Source organism: Antechinus flavipes, chromosome 3, assembly GCF_016432865.1.
Source record: "Antechinus flavipes isolate AdamAnt ecotype Samford, QLD, Australia chromosome 3, AdamAnt_v2, whole genome shotgun sequence".
In the NCBI taxonomy this organism is placed as follows: Eukaryota; Metazoa; Chordata; class Mammalia; order Dasyuromorphia; family Dasyuridae; genus Antechinus; species Antechinus flavipes.
Genome location: NC_067400.1, coordinates 54,024,490 through 54,039,515, shown reverse-complemented (window position 1 = coordinate 54,039,515; position 15,026 = coordinate 54,024,490). Strand labels below are relative to the sequence as shown.

The following is a 15,026-nucleotide window of genomic DNA, read 5'->3' as shown; positions in this document are numbered from 1 at the left end:
GTTAATAGATGAGAAAACTGAGGTGAGAGATTAAATGACTTGCCAAGGTACTTGCACAGGTAGAAAGTATCTGAGATTTGATTTGAATTCAGGTCTTTCTGATTCCATGTGTAGTGTTCTTATCGTACTTAGCTGGCTAACTGGAAGTTTGTATCTGATTTCTAAAGCAATTTGTGTCTCATTCTTTATATAAAACTAATAGCTAGAAATGGATAATGGATATTTTTCTCTAAGAGAATAATCAATATCACACTCATGTTGGGAAAAATGGCAAGTTTTATTTCTCATTATGATACCATTAAGATGGTTCTTTGGGTTTTTCCAATCAACTACGAAATCAACAAAATCCTTATTTATTAAATGACTGTTATGTTCAAACAGGCATGCTAGCTGCTGGGGATCCAAAGACAAAACTGGAATCTTCTACCCCTCAAAGGTCTTACATTATAAAAGATAAGAATACACACACACACACACACACACACACACACACACACACACACACACAAATCAGAGAAGGTGAAGGCATGAGTATTTCAGAGGAATCAGGAATGTAGTCATGCAGAAGTTAGCCCTTGAGATGAATCCCAAAATAAATCAGGAATTTCAAGAGCTGAAAATGAGAAGGGGGATGAATGTATTATATGAATGACGGATAAATGTGAAGGCATGAAAATTAGAGATAAGATGTCATATGTAAAAAGACAGCAATGAGACCAATGTGATGAAACTACAGCTTGGGTGAAGGAGCATAATAAGAATGGAAAGATGGATTAGCATAAGATTGTGAAACGTTTCAAATGAGAAATTGAGAACTTCAGATTTGAACTTAGGAGTCAGAGGAGTTTATTGAAAATCACTAACTGCTCTGTGATAGATGGATTGACAAAACTAGAGGCAGAAAGACCAATTAAAAAGCAGCTGCAGGAGTACAAGTGAAAAGTGATAAGGGCTTAAAACATCGTGGTGGTTCTGAGAAAAGAAGATGGAGGCAAGAGATATTGTAGCTAGAAAGGACAAGATAACTAATATGTAAGGTGAGTTAAAGGGAAGAGTCAGTGATGCTCACAGAATTGTGAACTTGGTTAACTGGGAGAATCGTGGTGCCCTGGACAGATATAGGACCTTTCTCTATTGAAAAATATGTAAATCCTGGAAATCAGAAAATCAAATTAATGGTGTATATTTAATGTATATTTAATATTTAATGATTTCTAATAGCCTAAGGCAAGTGGTAAATAGATCAACTTAAACAGGAGAGAAAAGTTCCTGCTAGTCAAAAACAATTGGAGAAAGTTTTTGATGAGAAGTTGACTTGAGGTTCCAGAGGTTGATATATAAAATAATAATTCAAAATAAAATCCTTTTCTTTTTGTATCTGCATAAAATTTCTCCCCATCCATTGTATGTGTCTCCATTGATTGTCCCTGAGCTCTTAGTGGATTGGAATCTTGTGTGTTGCATTATCCTTTGTTAATTTGTATGATGCCACATGAAAATGGGCTTTATTATTGCCATGTAAATGATTAACATTGTGCTAGAAGAAAGAGATTGTAAGGCAATAAGCTATCCCCATTCAGTGGAAATTCTCTAGGGGCTGATCATCCAGTCCTCTTGCTGCCTTCCTTTGCTCATGACAGTAGGCATTTTAACTAACATTTTGACTAGGAGGCACATAGAAGAAAACAAAGTGAAATGAGTTTGCTAATTCTTAGTGTTTTGCCAAAGCCTTAGTGAGAGAGCATTGATGTGATTAGTTAAAATATCACCATATTTTCTCTGTGGCAACTTTGGAGAACTGATAATTTCTTGGTTACTTTATTGATCTACATATAGATCATATTAAAAAATTCCAGCTCTGAATATTAGTTAGTGCATACCTAAATATTCTCTCTCTCTCTCTCTCTTTCTCTCTCTTTCTCTCTCTCTTTCTCTTATGTGTGTGTGTGTGTGTGTGTGTGTGTGTGTGTGTGTGTGTGTGTGTGTATGTATTCTTTCTCCTTCAAAAAAGTCTCACTTTCGGGGTATATCATGATCAACAAATAAGTTTATCCCCAGTAAATATATCAAAAGGCAGGTGAAAGATCAGTTTTTCTGGAGTGCCAAATTTACTCTGTCAGGGACTGCAAGAAGTAGAAGGACAGATTTGGGAACTGGAGAAACCTTAGGGTTCTACTTGCTCAAAGTGAAATGAACATATCTCTGCCTGATAGGAAAAGAGGAATTTTGAGAGTGCTTGGAAAGGAAGAAAGTCAGGAAAATGAATTGTGATATGATCATCATTTCACTCAAGAGTCTTCTGGAATCTGCAAATAATGGTAGAATGCTTCTGTGCCATGAGAGCTTATGAAACGAAGTGGTAGTTCCAACTTATTACCTGTCGTAGGTGCTCATTACTGCAATCTTCTTTGGTGACATCTAAGTTCACAAAGCAAACCTACAATGAAAGAGAAAAGAAATTTAGAAGATATGCATGTAAATAGAAATAGATTGTCAGGCTCTTTAAAAATCTGATGACACACATTTCTCTAGAATACTGAGTTTTTCAAATCACACTCATTTTATTTTGATCCCAATTGCATCTTTGTGAGGTTAGAAACCCAGTTATTGTTGTTCCCATTTTGGAGATGAAAAAAAACCATAATCTCAGAAGCTGGTGCTGTTTCTGCAGAAATTTCTTGGGCATTCTTAATAAGTGAATGAACTAAATAGAGTTTCTTTATTAGGGAAGATATAGGATCATTGGCCGAACATATAATTTTGGGAGGGTTTTACATGGAGAAGAACCATTACCAGTTTAATGGCCTTATGTTCAGAAGCAGAAAGAAAAGCTTCTTAGGTGCATGCTTTTGAGTCCAGTGTTCACAGGAAAATACTCTTACATGGACTCTCAATATAAAAAAGGCTATTGAGAGAATAAACTTCAATACTATAGGAAAGAGATCCTGAAAAGCCATGTAGCCTCCTTACTCCTTTCTGCTGAGCTCCAGAGATTCCATATCTGCCATTCAAATTTTCAAAGAGATTTAGAAGCCCACAACATGTCAGGAAATAAGAAGCCTTATTAGTGACTTTTGGCAAACTATACTCCTGCCCCTAACATTTCTTTTATTACATTTTATATGTGTTAACGTGAGTTTAATATACAGATTTGACTTCTCAGAACTGAGATTTGGTCAGTCATGTATCAGATTAGGGATGAATGTGAGTCAGTCTATATAAAACTACATATAGATATAAATATCAATATCTCTCTCTATATATATATATGATTATATATGCATATTAGAAAGAGAAAAGAAGAAAAGAAAGAACAGACGAACGTGGATGATTGATAAAGTTGACTGAAGATCTGTCAATTCTTGAGACTAAGTGATTGAAGACTTGTTGGTCTTAATTTCTTGCCCAGAAGCTCATGTCAACTCAGTAAGTCAGTAGTCACCCCCATACTATTTAAAGTAATTGAAATTGATAAGATTTCAGCCAAGGAGAAACTTCAGATTAAGTGTGAAAACTCCTTTGATGAACTTAAGTGGTTTTATAGGTAGAATTTTCAGATTGGTTGAAGAAACTTAGTCCCATGATAAGATGTCAGAGCAGTGAAAAATTGTAAAATAGAGATTTAGAGTAGAGAAATTATAAGAATCTGGCAGTGGAGAGGGAGTAGGGGAATTCAGAAATGAACTATAGGGAACACAGTCGAGTCATCTGCACAGTTCATTCAGAAATGAACTATGTGGGGAGATGGAGCAGCTCCATTGTCATCCAGTAAATAGAGAGAAAGTAAGGCTGATCTGAGGAAAGAAAGGGAGACGTTGAGGTGGCCATGGCCCTATGGGTCCCTGGGATCAGAAAACTTGGGTTGAAACCACTATTTGAACTTACCTTCTCAAGGATGGAGAAAAGTTCCAAAGAAAAGTCCGGTTCTTTACCCAGTTTTCCCTCCCAGTGTGTCTTTTTATCAATAGACATGCTAACAATATACAACACTGCATTATTATGCAGTTCTTTTCAGTAATTACTTTTGCCACCAGGAAGTGTGGGGTTAACCAGAGTTGGATATAAAAGCAAGGACAGAGAGCCAAATCTGCCTAAATATTCTAATTTCTTTAACTGAACATTCAGAATGGTCCAGCTTGTCTAAATTCTCAAAAGCAGCAGAGAAGAGAATCATGGGACCTAAGAGCCCATGCTCCTTGCCATAAAAAGATCTGGTTGTCATAACCAGGGATTAAAACAGGATCAGAGAAGTAGCATTTAATAGACCTTAGAATTCATCATTATTATAATTCATCATCATTAGTATGAGGAGAGTCATACTATAGTACTATTTTTATAGTAAATGAGGCCCAAATAGGAAAAGAAACTTCCCTAAGATCTTGTGGTAGTAAAAAAGAGAACTGGGAATTTGAACCTAGACTTACTGATATTAAATCTGGTACTGTTCTCACTGCTCCCTGAGGTTGTAATCCTGTTTTCATGACCATATGTTACAGTGATTCAGAAATTCATGACATAGGAAACCTTAAAGCTGTGCAGATGACTCAACTGTGTGATTACTGAGAATCAGGCTTGTGACTGAGGAATGTCTTGGGCCCATTTATGTTAACCTGACCCCATGGTTATCTCATTAGAAATGTTTATTTTGTATTTATTTCATATATCCTTTAAGGCCAATGACATTAATTAATTAGCACCCCCTGTCCCCACTCTCTCTCCACTTATTCCCTTTGTATCTCCTTTACAATCTCTCTCTGGTCTAAATGAAAGTGGGTAATAGGAGGTGGAGAAGGGGTAAGGTACCCTTATTTCTCATAGTAGATTACTCATCCTTTTAATACGGTATTGGATGTTTTGAACAGAATGCATTTTAATCCCATTTTAACTCCCTAATGGGGAGGGGAGAGGCTCTTTTTGGGCTTTGAGGAAACTGGATGCATTTTCTGCAACAGAGTAGAAATTGTGGGGAGATGGAGCAAGTCTCACACTTTTTGATCTCAGTATCCCCTGTATAGGCTTAAAAATCAGTGAGAACTTTAAAGAACTTATATTTATGTGAATTTGATCTATTGATTTTTACTATGTCAAAACTGATAATTAAAAAATTCATACATTTATTTAACAATAAAGTCAATAACAATAAACACAATCATATGACAACATAAATAAAATTTATATGAAAAATAAAGTATATTTTGAGAAATGAAAATTTAGTGAGGATAGTGGCATTGTTTTACATTTTTGCAAATTTCTTTAATATCTGGCTTAACAGAAGATATGAAAATCCATATCTACTTCTTTTTAAAAAATTTTAATAGCTTTTTATTTACAAGTTATATGTATTGGTAATTTTACAGTATTGACAATTGCCAAACCTTTTGTTCCAATTTTTCCCCTCCTTCCCCCCACCCTCTCTCTTAGATGGCAGGATGACCAATACATGTTAAATATGTTAGAGTATAAATTAAATACAAAATCATATCTACTTCTACACTCTACTTATCATGGTATGTGGTTTTGATTGAAATATATAAAGAAAATTCAGCCTCACATAGATATGTAGTTGGAAAGGGGAAGGGTATTTTGATAGAAAAGTAATGTCTTAGTATTGTTATGAAATAATAATGATGATGATAACTAATATTTACAAAGTGCTTATTCTGTGCCAAGTACTGTATCAAGTACTTTGCAGTTTTCATCTCATTTGATCTTCATGACAATATCTGAGAGTAGGTGCTATTATTTCTATTTTACAGATGAGGAAACTGCGACAAATGGTGATTGAGTGACTTTCTCAGGATCACACAGCTAGAAGTGTCTGAGGTTGGATTTGAGTTGGTCTTTCTGGTTCTAGGTCCTGCATTATATCCACAGCATTAACTGCCCCAGAGAGTTTTGACTCTAAGGACTCTGGACCCCCAGAGTTCTTGGACATTGAGGACTACTGGATCAAATTCTTAAACTTGCCTTGGATTTCACCCTGTTACCCATCTGTGATTGATATGTTTTCATGATGGTTGAGAAATTGCATAATTGGCATTTTCCCACTTTCTTTGCCCTTAGAATGTTGTCAAAGACTAATGCACTGACCAAAAATTGGCCTCCTTATGCAAGTCTCTTGGATAGCAGAGCTAATCCAGCAAGGCACTAGGAAAAAAAAGAATGGGTCTAGAGTCAGGAGACCTAAGATTAAGTCAGCCCTCCCTGTGGAGCAGAGCAATTGCCTTAACTCTTTTTACTTCAGATTCCTTATTTGTAAAATGGAGACAATAACAATTGAGATTTCTCAGTGTTTTTATAGGGAAAATTTTGGTTAGCTTTAAGGTGTTATATAAAAGCACAAATAATTTAATTTAATTCTGAACTCACAAAGTGGTTGACTGTTAGTAGTGGGTTTTTGGACCATTCGAAGTCCATGGACTTTGTTTTCTCTCCTTCCTCTTAGCTACTTTATATTGAATTCTTCCTTTTGCTAAGCCCCATCAGTGATTCATTGTGGATATGAAAATAAATTTTTGTAATCAATACTAGTTGTAGTTCAAGCTCTAAAAGGTCCTATGAAGCTGGAAGGGCTTTGGAGATTAGCTTACTCTATGGCTTGTGATGTGAGAAGGACCAATCTATCCCAGGGCAGAGAAGATTATCAACTCATTGTTAACAGGTAACACATTTTATATTGTTCTTTTAGCTAGAGTAGTTAACGAAAGCTTTTAATTGGGACTTGAAGGGTTTTGATACCCTTTGATGGAGGTTCTGATAAAATAATGGAATCTTGAAGTTTAGAGAGGTCTAATTTTATTCAAAGAAATGTAAGTGCTCTGTTGGAGGTGATCATTGTGTCATCAGAGATAATGGTAGACAGAGAGAATGCTGGATAATTGCTTCCTTTTGCTAGCTAGTGAATCACACCAGTGTCTTGGCCCCATTACTATTCCACTAAGGATTTAAGAGCATATATAGGAATTAAAGATAATCATGTGAGAAAATCTGTTCAGTCACTAAGTACTCAGCGATTGGTTAGAGCTAAAATGGTCATGGATCATAGATTCATTGAGAAGTATCAAAAAGAAATGTAATTCAATCAAATTAGAATGGAAATGTCAGCATTCAGTTGAGGCCTTATTTATCCACATATGTTGAATTGCATTTTGTATTCGCATATGTGTATTCATTTCTGTCATCCTCAGAAGCAGCCAGTCCAAGCAATTGAAAACACTCTTGTGTGTGTGTGTGTGTGTGTGTGTGTGTGTGTGTGTGTACTCAACATAACTTATTTTTCTTGAGGAATAGGATGTATTGTGGGATAGAGAAATATCCTCAGAGTCAGGAATACATGGATTCAAATTTTATCTCTGAGTCATACTTGTTGATCCTGAAAAAGTTAGTGGAATTTCATTATAGCAATGAAAGACTAAGTCTAGATCTTTCCTCAACTCATAAGGAAAAATAAAAGAAAAACTATTCTAACCTTCATCCACCCAAACTCAGATGCAGAGATTTTTGTTATTTTATTTTATTATTTATATATTATTACCTATTTTAAAAAAATCAATAGAATGAATATCACAAAGGAAAAATAGGCTACATTATGATTTGTGTGGACATAAACTACAATAATAATATGCTCTTTAATAAGTTAATCCCATGCAAATAGATCCACACTATGATATTGCCTATAAGCAATCCTATATTTATATAATATCCTAAGTCTAGCATTTATGATTTGAGATCATATGCTTTGAATTATTTTTCTTTCATTGGGTAAATGGTTTAAATTGGCAAAAATATATTTTTGCTTCCCATAAAATATTACTGATTAGCGTAAAGCAAATGCTTGCTGTTTGGTATGAAAAGACAAATAGCGAAATTGATTAAGTAAAGAAAGTCTATTTTATATTTACAAACACAAATATCAAGAAAATTCTCCTCCAGAACTTATTTAATCATAACAATATTTCAGCTAGATATTGTGCATTACACATTTTATAAAGTATTTTCCCCAACAACACTATCTACACGACTCTACATCTCAAAAACTTTTATTGAATTGAATTGGATTGAAGTTGTAGTAGGAATTCTTTTTCAGTTTGTGCTTGTTGAGCTTATTTGTTTTATTTTCTTCTAATATCCCCTCCTACTTCTCCAAAGGATGAATCATGAATGGGCACAACTCAGGCCTCAGGAGGGAGCTCTACAATTTCTGGTAGAATAGAGGAAGTCATGATACTGGTTTTGTAGGGTTCAGAGAAAGGAAAGGTAGACATATTCTCTAAGAGACATTAGCTCAGTAAAGATAAGAAACTCAAGAATGTTCTAAAGGCATAAAGAAAAACAGTTTGGGTGAAGAAAAGGGGGAGTTGCAAAATTTGTCTAAGGAAACTGATAAGGAATAAAAGGAAAAATCAAAGTCTCAATTAAATGGAAAAATATGGGGAAAAGGACAGATAAAAAAATGATAAAGAGTAGAATCTACAAACTCTGGGGTAGTGAGCTGGACTTTGATTCCTGGCAAAATTATAAACTATATTATTAAAGGGATGGTTGAGGAGTATCTAGAAAAGGAAACAGTAACCATAAAAAGCCAGTATGATGGGAACAATGTAGATATTCAGTAACATAATATGTACAGTAAACATAGTTTAGAACTTAGAAGGGAACTAGAGGCCATTTAATACAATCCTTCTATTTTACAGTTAAAACAACAACAAGCAACTGGAGGCCCAAGGATGAAATAACTTAATTCTTCAGGGTCACATGACTAGAAAGTATCAAAACTAGACTTTAAACTTAGATCTTTTAATTCCAAAACCAAGGTTCTTTCTCACTGTACAAGTTTATTTAGATTTTTTAAACAAAACATAAGGAAAAAAGTCTTGGAGAGTTGAAGAGATATATATTAGAATTTAAAAAGTACAGTAAGATTGATTGAAAGCTGATTAAATGACTAAGGCAGCTAAGTCATGAAGTAGATAGCATGCTGGACCTGGAGTCAGGAAGATGCCTCTTATTAAATTCGTCTGGCCTCAGATACTTACTAGCTGCATGACTCTGGACAAATCACTTAACCCTGTTTGCCTCAATTTCTTTATCTGTAAAATAAGTTGGAGAAGGAAATGGCAAGAAAACATCAAATGAGATCCCAAAGAGTTAGATATGACTGAAATAGACAACCATAACAAATGACCAGGCCCTCAAAGTTTTCTTTGATATCAAGTTGAAGGGAGGGAAGTTACCCAGAGAGCTATGGTAGGATATATCCTGTTGAACATTCTGAATAAATGACTTGAATGTCATTCTTATGAAATTTGCAATTAACATAACCTAATGTGTTAGATGGACTCAGTATGGGGGGGAACCATAATATCAAGGTGAATTTAATAAGATACAATTTAATAATTACCATTAATCTAAAAAAATTAACTTCCTAAGGTGAAGATTGAGGAAATATGGACAAACAACAGTTCATATGAAAGTGATCTGAGGGATTTAGTAAACTGTAAACCCAGTATGAATTAATATTACATGATGTAGCCAAAAGTAAATGAATTTAATGTTAGTGTTAGATATTATATAGATGATACTGATGTCACAGATATTTCATATATAACATGCTTTATAAATCTTAAAATACCATTTGAATGTCAGCTATTATCATTTTCGTTATCCTCCTCATCATCAAATTCATTAAGAAAGGACTAATATCTAAGACTCAGAAGGTAATAGTATACATTTCCCTGGTGAGAATATATCTAAAATATGATATTCAGTTTGAGTGATGTATTTTAGAGAAAAAAGAAACCAAAGCAAAATAAAACATTGAACAGCTAGAAAATTCCAGAGCAAGGCAGCAATGAAGGTGAAAAGACTTGATATAATGTTCTTTGAGGACTGTTTGAAAGAGCTAGAGATGCTTTACTTGGAGAAGTAAAGGCTTTGAGGGAATATGAGAGCATCCTCTAAGTGTTTGTTGGGCTGTCATAAAGATGGAAAATTATACTAACTCTGACTGACTTGACAGGGTAGAGCAAGAAGCAATGGAAATTGCACAGAGGTAGGTTTTTTGTATTTATATGAGGAAAAATTTACTGATTTTTAGCAAATAATTAGCAATATTTTAGCAATTGTTAGAGTTATCCAAATGGAGAATGAGTTGCATTGAGAAGTAGTGAATTTCCCTTCACTGAAGTTCAAGCAGAGGCTAGGTGACTACTTATCCAATCTGCTATAGAGAGAACATTCTTCTTCAGGAGTGGATTAGATTAAATGATCTGTGAAGTGTCTTTCAACTCTGTGAGCCTGTGAGTGTCTGCTTCTCTATCTGCTGATTAAACTATTGTTTAAAAAATATTGTTATTAACACATTTTAATGAAATGCTATCACAGGGAAGTGAAACCTTACTCTTTATGTTTTTGACAATTACCCAAATTAGATTGGATTGTTGGTGATAATCCAAATTAATCTCAATCCTTCCTGATAAATCTCAGCTTGGTATTCCCAGTTTTCTACTTTACTTCATCCTTATTTGAAGAAATGGAGTAGATATTTTCTGGCTGATTATCCTGATCAAGAACAATCAAAAGTAGGATTTGTCCCAAGTATCCCCTTAAAATGAATAGTTAGTATAGTTTAGTTGTTCTGTTATATGTGGGGAAATGGAAAAATCTTCCCTTCCTCTCTCTATTTTTTTTTTTTTTTGCTTTTCAATATTATCTTTTATTCTTTTCTCCTTTTCTTCCCTTGACTTTCTCCTTTCTCTCTTCCTTCCTCATTTATTTTCCCTTCCCTTCCTTTTCTCATCTGTAAAATGATGACTATTGGGCTAAAATGACCTCTAACTTTAACTCTGTGATCCCATTTATCTAAGAAGTGGTTTTTAAAGATTGCTCTAATTATAATCTATTTAGATGGTTAAAGTTTTGCTTTAGTTCAGTTATTTCAATAAAGAAATTTGTCTTTGATAAGACATTGGAAATGTATCCATATAAATCTTGGAAGTGATCTTGAGTACAAAGCCAACATTTTGAATTGCAAAGGATGGATTTGCTGTTTAGATGCTATCCCTTTGTCTCATTACCATTATTAGTTGGTACCAGCCTATACAGAGTGGTCAGAAATTAGGGGAAAAAATCCAACCCTCAGAATGCAAAAATCAGTCAGTGAGGTACTATTCTTGGAATGCAGTAGATACTTTATAAATATTTGTTGATTGATTAGAGCTCATCCTAGAAAAAATTACTTATTTAAATTTGATGAATGCTGACCTATTTGGCATATGTATATCATTAGCATTGGTATAAAAGAATAAGAATTGATTCCTTACCACAGTGAAACTGTACTATTCATCTTTTTTTTCTGAAATCAATTAAAATCTACTATGAAAACGTATTCTTCTGAACATTGTGCTTTGGAGAGAAATCAAACTAACCCTAGGGAGATTTTTTTTTTAAATAAAAAAAAGCAAAATGCTAAGTTGCTTTAAGAAATGTTAGGCTTTTGGGTTTTCAAAATGAGTGAAGTGCAGAATTGTGCTTTATAATAGAAGAAAAGCAAACAAATGCCTTTTTCAGCAGCTTCTAATAATGTAGATATCTGGTTATATAAGCATAAAGGCAGGATTATTCGTTTTGATGGATATCAAGCTGTTGATCCTTGAAGGCTTAAAAGAGCTTATTTTTTCCAACCAAATCTAGATTCTATGCAGTCAATTGGTCAATCACCTTTAAAAATATATTAGATGTGCCTTATAATGATACCAATTGGGAATATCAATTGAGAATTTATGTAAATATATACATGCATTAACTTTGTCATGTCTCAAGGTTGTCTTATGTTCTTGAGCAGAACTGCTTGTCAGTGAATTAGTTCTACTCATTTTCTTCCTCTTCCTTACTCTTCTCCCAATTTTACTACTTTGTAATTAGTATCCTAAAATTGAAAACAAAGCCTGGCTACAGAAACATACAAAAGAAAGCTGAAAACTTCAAATGCATTGTTTTTTTTTTGCATTCTAAGCTTTGAAACCACTATTTCCAAAGATTTCTTTGGAGATAGGAGACAAAAAATGTTAATATATCTAATATTTATATAATGCTTAAATATTTGAAAAACACTTTTCTCCCAACAACCTTATGAAATAGTTTGTACAAAATACACATTTGTATATGTTTAAAGGAACTGTGTTGGAAGACTAAATACACCTTTATACACTTAATAGCCATGCAACTGGGCAAGATGCATAACCTCTTCCTGTATCAATTTCCTCATTTGTAAAATGGGGCAAAAAATATCACCTATTTTCTAGGGTGATTGTCAGGATTAAATGAGAGAATAATTAGAAAGCTCTTCATAAACATTAAAATACTATATAAGTGCTAGCTATCATCATCTTCGTCATCATCATCATTCAATCAACAGGAAACTCCTGATTAAGAAACTTTCTTTATTAATACATATCAAAACCTGCTCCCTCACTTTCTATATTTTCTAAGTTGCCTAATGTATTGGGAGATTTAACAATTTGTCCAGGGTCATATAGACAGTTTATTAGAGACATGATTTATATTAGATTCCGTGATTCCATTTCCAATACTCTTTCTGCTACATTATAAATACTAGAGAAAAAAATGCATTCTTTCTTATCTCACTCTTATTTTCACAAGTGCTTAGCTAACTGCATATTATGACAATACCAAAGCTTGATTTGGGGAAAATATTGTGGTTTTTCAGTCATGACTAATATATCCACTGTGCCATTTAGTTGTGGTTGATTTTAATAACCAGTGTTGTTTAACAAAGTTCTCCATTTTTAGATCTTTCAAGGAAATTTGTTAATATTGATATATTTGTAGGAGAGGGAAACAAATTTAGTTGTTAATACTCTAATTAGTGGAATCTTGTCTGGTGAAAAACGAACAGAACCATAGCCTGACTTTCTCTCTAAAAATGAAAATAGAACACAAAAGTAAGGTATTTTTTTATAGCAGGATACTATTCTCTGGATTGTTTGGAAAGTCAAATAAAAAATTGGCAAAATTGGCCTTGTCATATATCTGATAACAATAAGAAACATTGTTACATCTGGTTTGTTTCTGAGATAGTTTGCATTCTGTATTCCTGATACCATGTATTAAGGTAATTGTAGTTTTTTCATTAGCATCTGTTGCAAAAAATGGACAAAAATTCTGTGAAGAGTTTGATAAACTCCTCCAAATTAAGTTAATGTATTCTTTAGCACTTATTATATAAGTATGTATGCAAAACAGTAATGTAGTAATTATGTTTAGAATATAATGATGTAACCTATTTATTTTTAATGATTTCTAATTATTCAATAATATCTAGAAAGTGGCTCAGCAGTAAGTTGCTGGCATTTTGCCAGTGCAGCTCAGATTGATCTTTATATGTTGAAAAGCACCAAATATTTATTGAAATATTTTATATTAGATATGGCTCCCATTCAGCTAAAACATTTTCTTTTCAAATTAATTGCCGGCCATATATTCAAATTTTCATATTAAATTCAATAAGACTCAAATCTCACATTTCACATTGAAAACTAGTCACTGTTTTGACTAGTAAAGACTTAGAGTCAGGTACTGTCTTCAAATATTTGAAAAAGTGTCATATATAAAAAGGATTGAATTTTTTTTGAATTTTTTTTTCTGCTCACAGAAGAGACAGAGAACTAGTATTATGACAAATAATGAGGAACTTGTGAGGTAGAAATAATGGGGATCTTAGGAGGAAATTTTCATGTTGAGAATAAAAAATCTGGGCATATTCTGACACATACTCTAGAGTTGAGAAACTTTATTTCAAAAACTCAGACAAAGGACAAGAAAGAATCCATGACATCAAGTAGAGCAAGTTGGTTTCCCTTCCTCTCTCCTTTCTCTCTCCCTCTTTTCCTGCCTCTCTTCCTCCTTTCCTCATTCTCTCTCTCTCCCTCCCCTCCCCTTTCTTTCTCTTTCTCTCTCTCTCTCCTCTCTGTCTCTACCCCTCTGTCACTCTCTCAGATAAGTGAGGAGACAATAAGAATATATGATAAATCTTTTTTCAAAAAGTTGTCATTGGGCTCATTTTAATTGTATCTCAGTGTACTCGATACAAAATTCTTATGATTTGCTGGGCTGCTTGCTGTTGGTGATTTTTGAAAATCTGCACAGTGAATAAATGACATATAACTAGAAATAGTCAAATGGTCTGATCTTTTTTAAAATGGAAGAGAGCAGATTTTTTAAACTATTGGTTACTGAATTTGATTTATGATTTCTGCAAAAATTTCAGAACTTATTTTTACGTGGATGGTTTGTTAATGTTTAGAAATGAAAGTGGTATTCAGCATGTGTCCATCAAAAGCAAGTTATGCCAGTCTAAGCTCATTTATTTATTTAACAGGATTCATTCACTGATAGATCAAGGGAATACCATAGATAGAGCTCACTTGACTTTCTCTTCAGAAAGGAATTTGAAAAGCCTTTCAAGCTATCATAGGAGCAAGATAAAGAAGTGTAAGCTACATAAATAGCCATATGGCTTCATTACTGCTTCAGTGACCAGACATGAAGAATAGTTTTTCACGTATTAATGTTAGCTTAACGAAAGTATTTAGTAGGAATACTCCAGGTATTTTTAATTTATTCTAATCAACATTTTTAATCATCATTTTGTGTTAAGGAATAGCTAACATGATGATTTCCAGATGAAACAAACTGAAAGGGTGTAGTCAACATACTTGGTGATAGAATCTGGATCTCAAATGATTTCAGTATAAAACCATGGCCAGAATAGCTAAGATCTATCAATTGAATTCAATTGACTTGACAGTTGCATCCAATTATTTGACAAATCTTGAACTTACCCTCTTATATATTTATCTACTCCACATCTTTGCCTTTTGTCCATGAGAGTACCATGAAAGATTTTTGACAAATGCTAGGCATGCTATGATTATAAAATCCCTTCATCAACCAGTCTAATGGTGTCATTAAAAAAAGAAGGAAAGAAAGGAAGGAAAAAAAGAAAG

At 33.6% G+C, this 15,026-nt stretch overlaps 1 protein-coding gene across 4 annotated transcripts in view; it reads right to left on the bottom strand.

Annotated features, from left to right (window-relative positions):
- The window catches only part of SPHKAP (SPHK1 interactor, AKAP domain containing), a 154,231-nt gene that overhangs the window by 29,232 nt on the left and 109,973 nt on the right, over window positions 1-15,026 (bottom strand). For all 4 annotated transcript variants that reach the window (XM_051983383.1, XM_051983385.1, XM_051983382.1 and 1 more), the window contains one exon: window positions 2,378-2,437. In XM_051983383.1, the coding sequence (XP_051839343.1) occupies window positions 2,378-2,437 (60 nt within the window). The remainder of the gene's footprint in view (window positions 1-2,377; window positions 2,438-15,026) is intronic.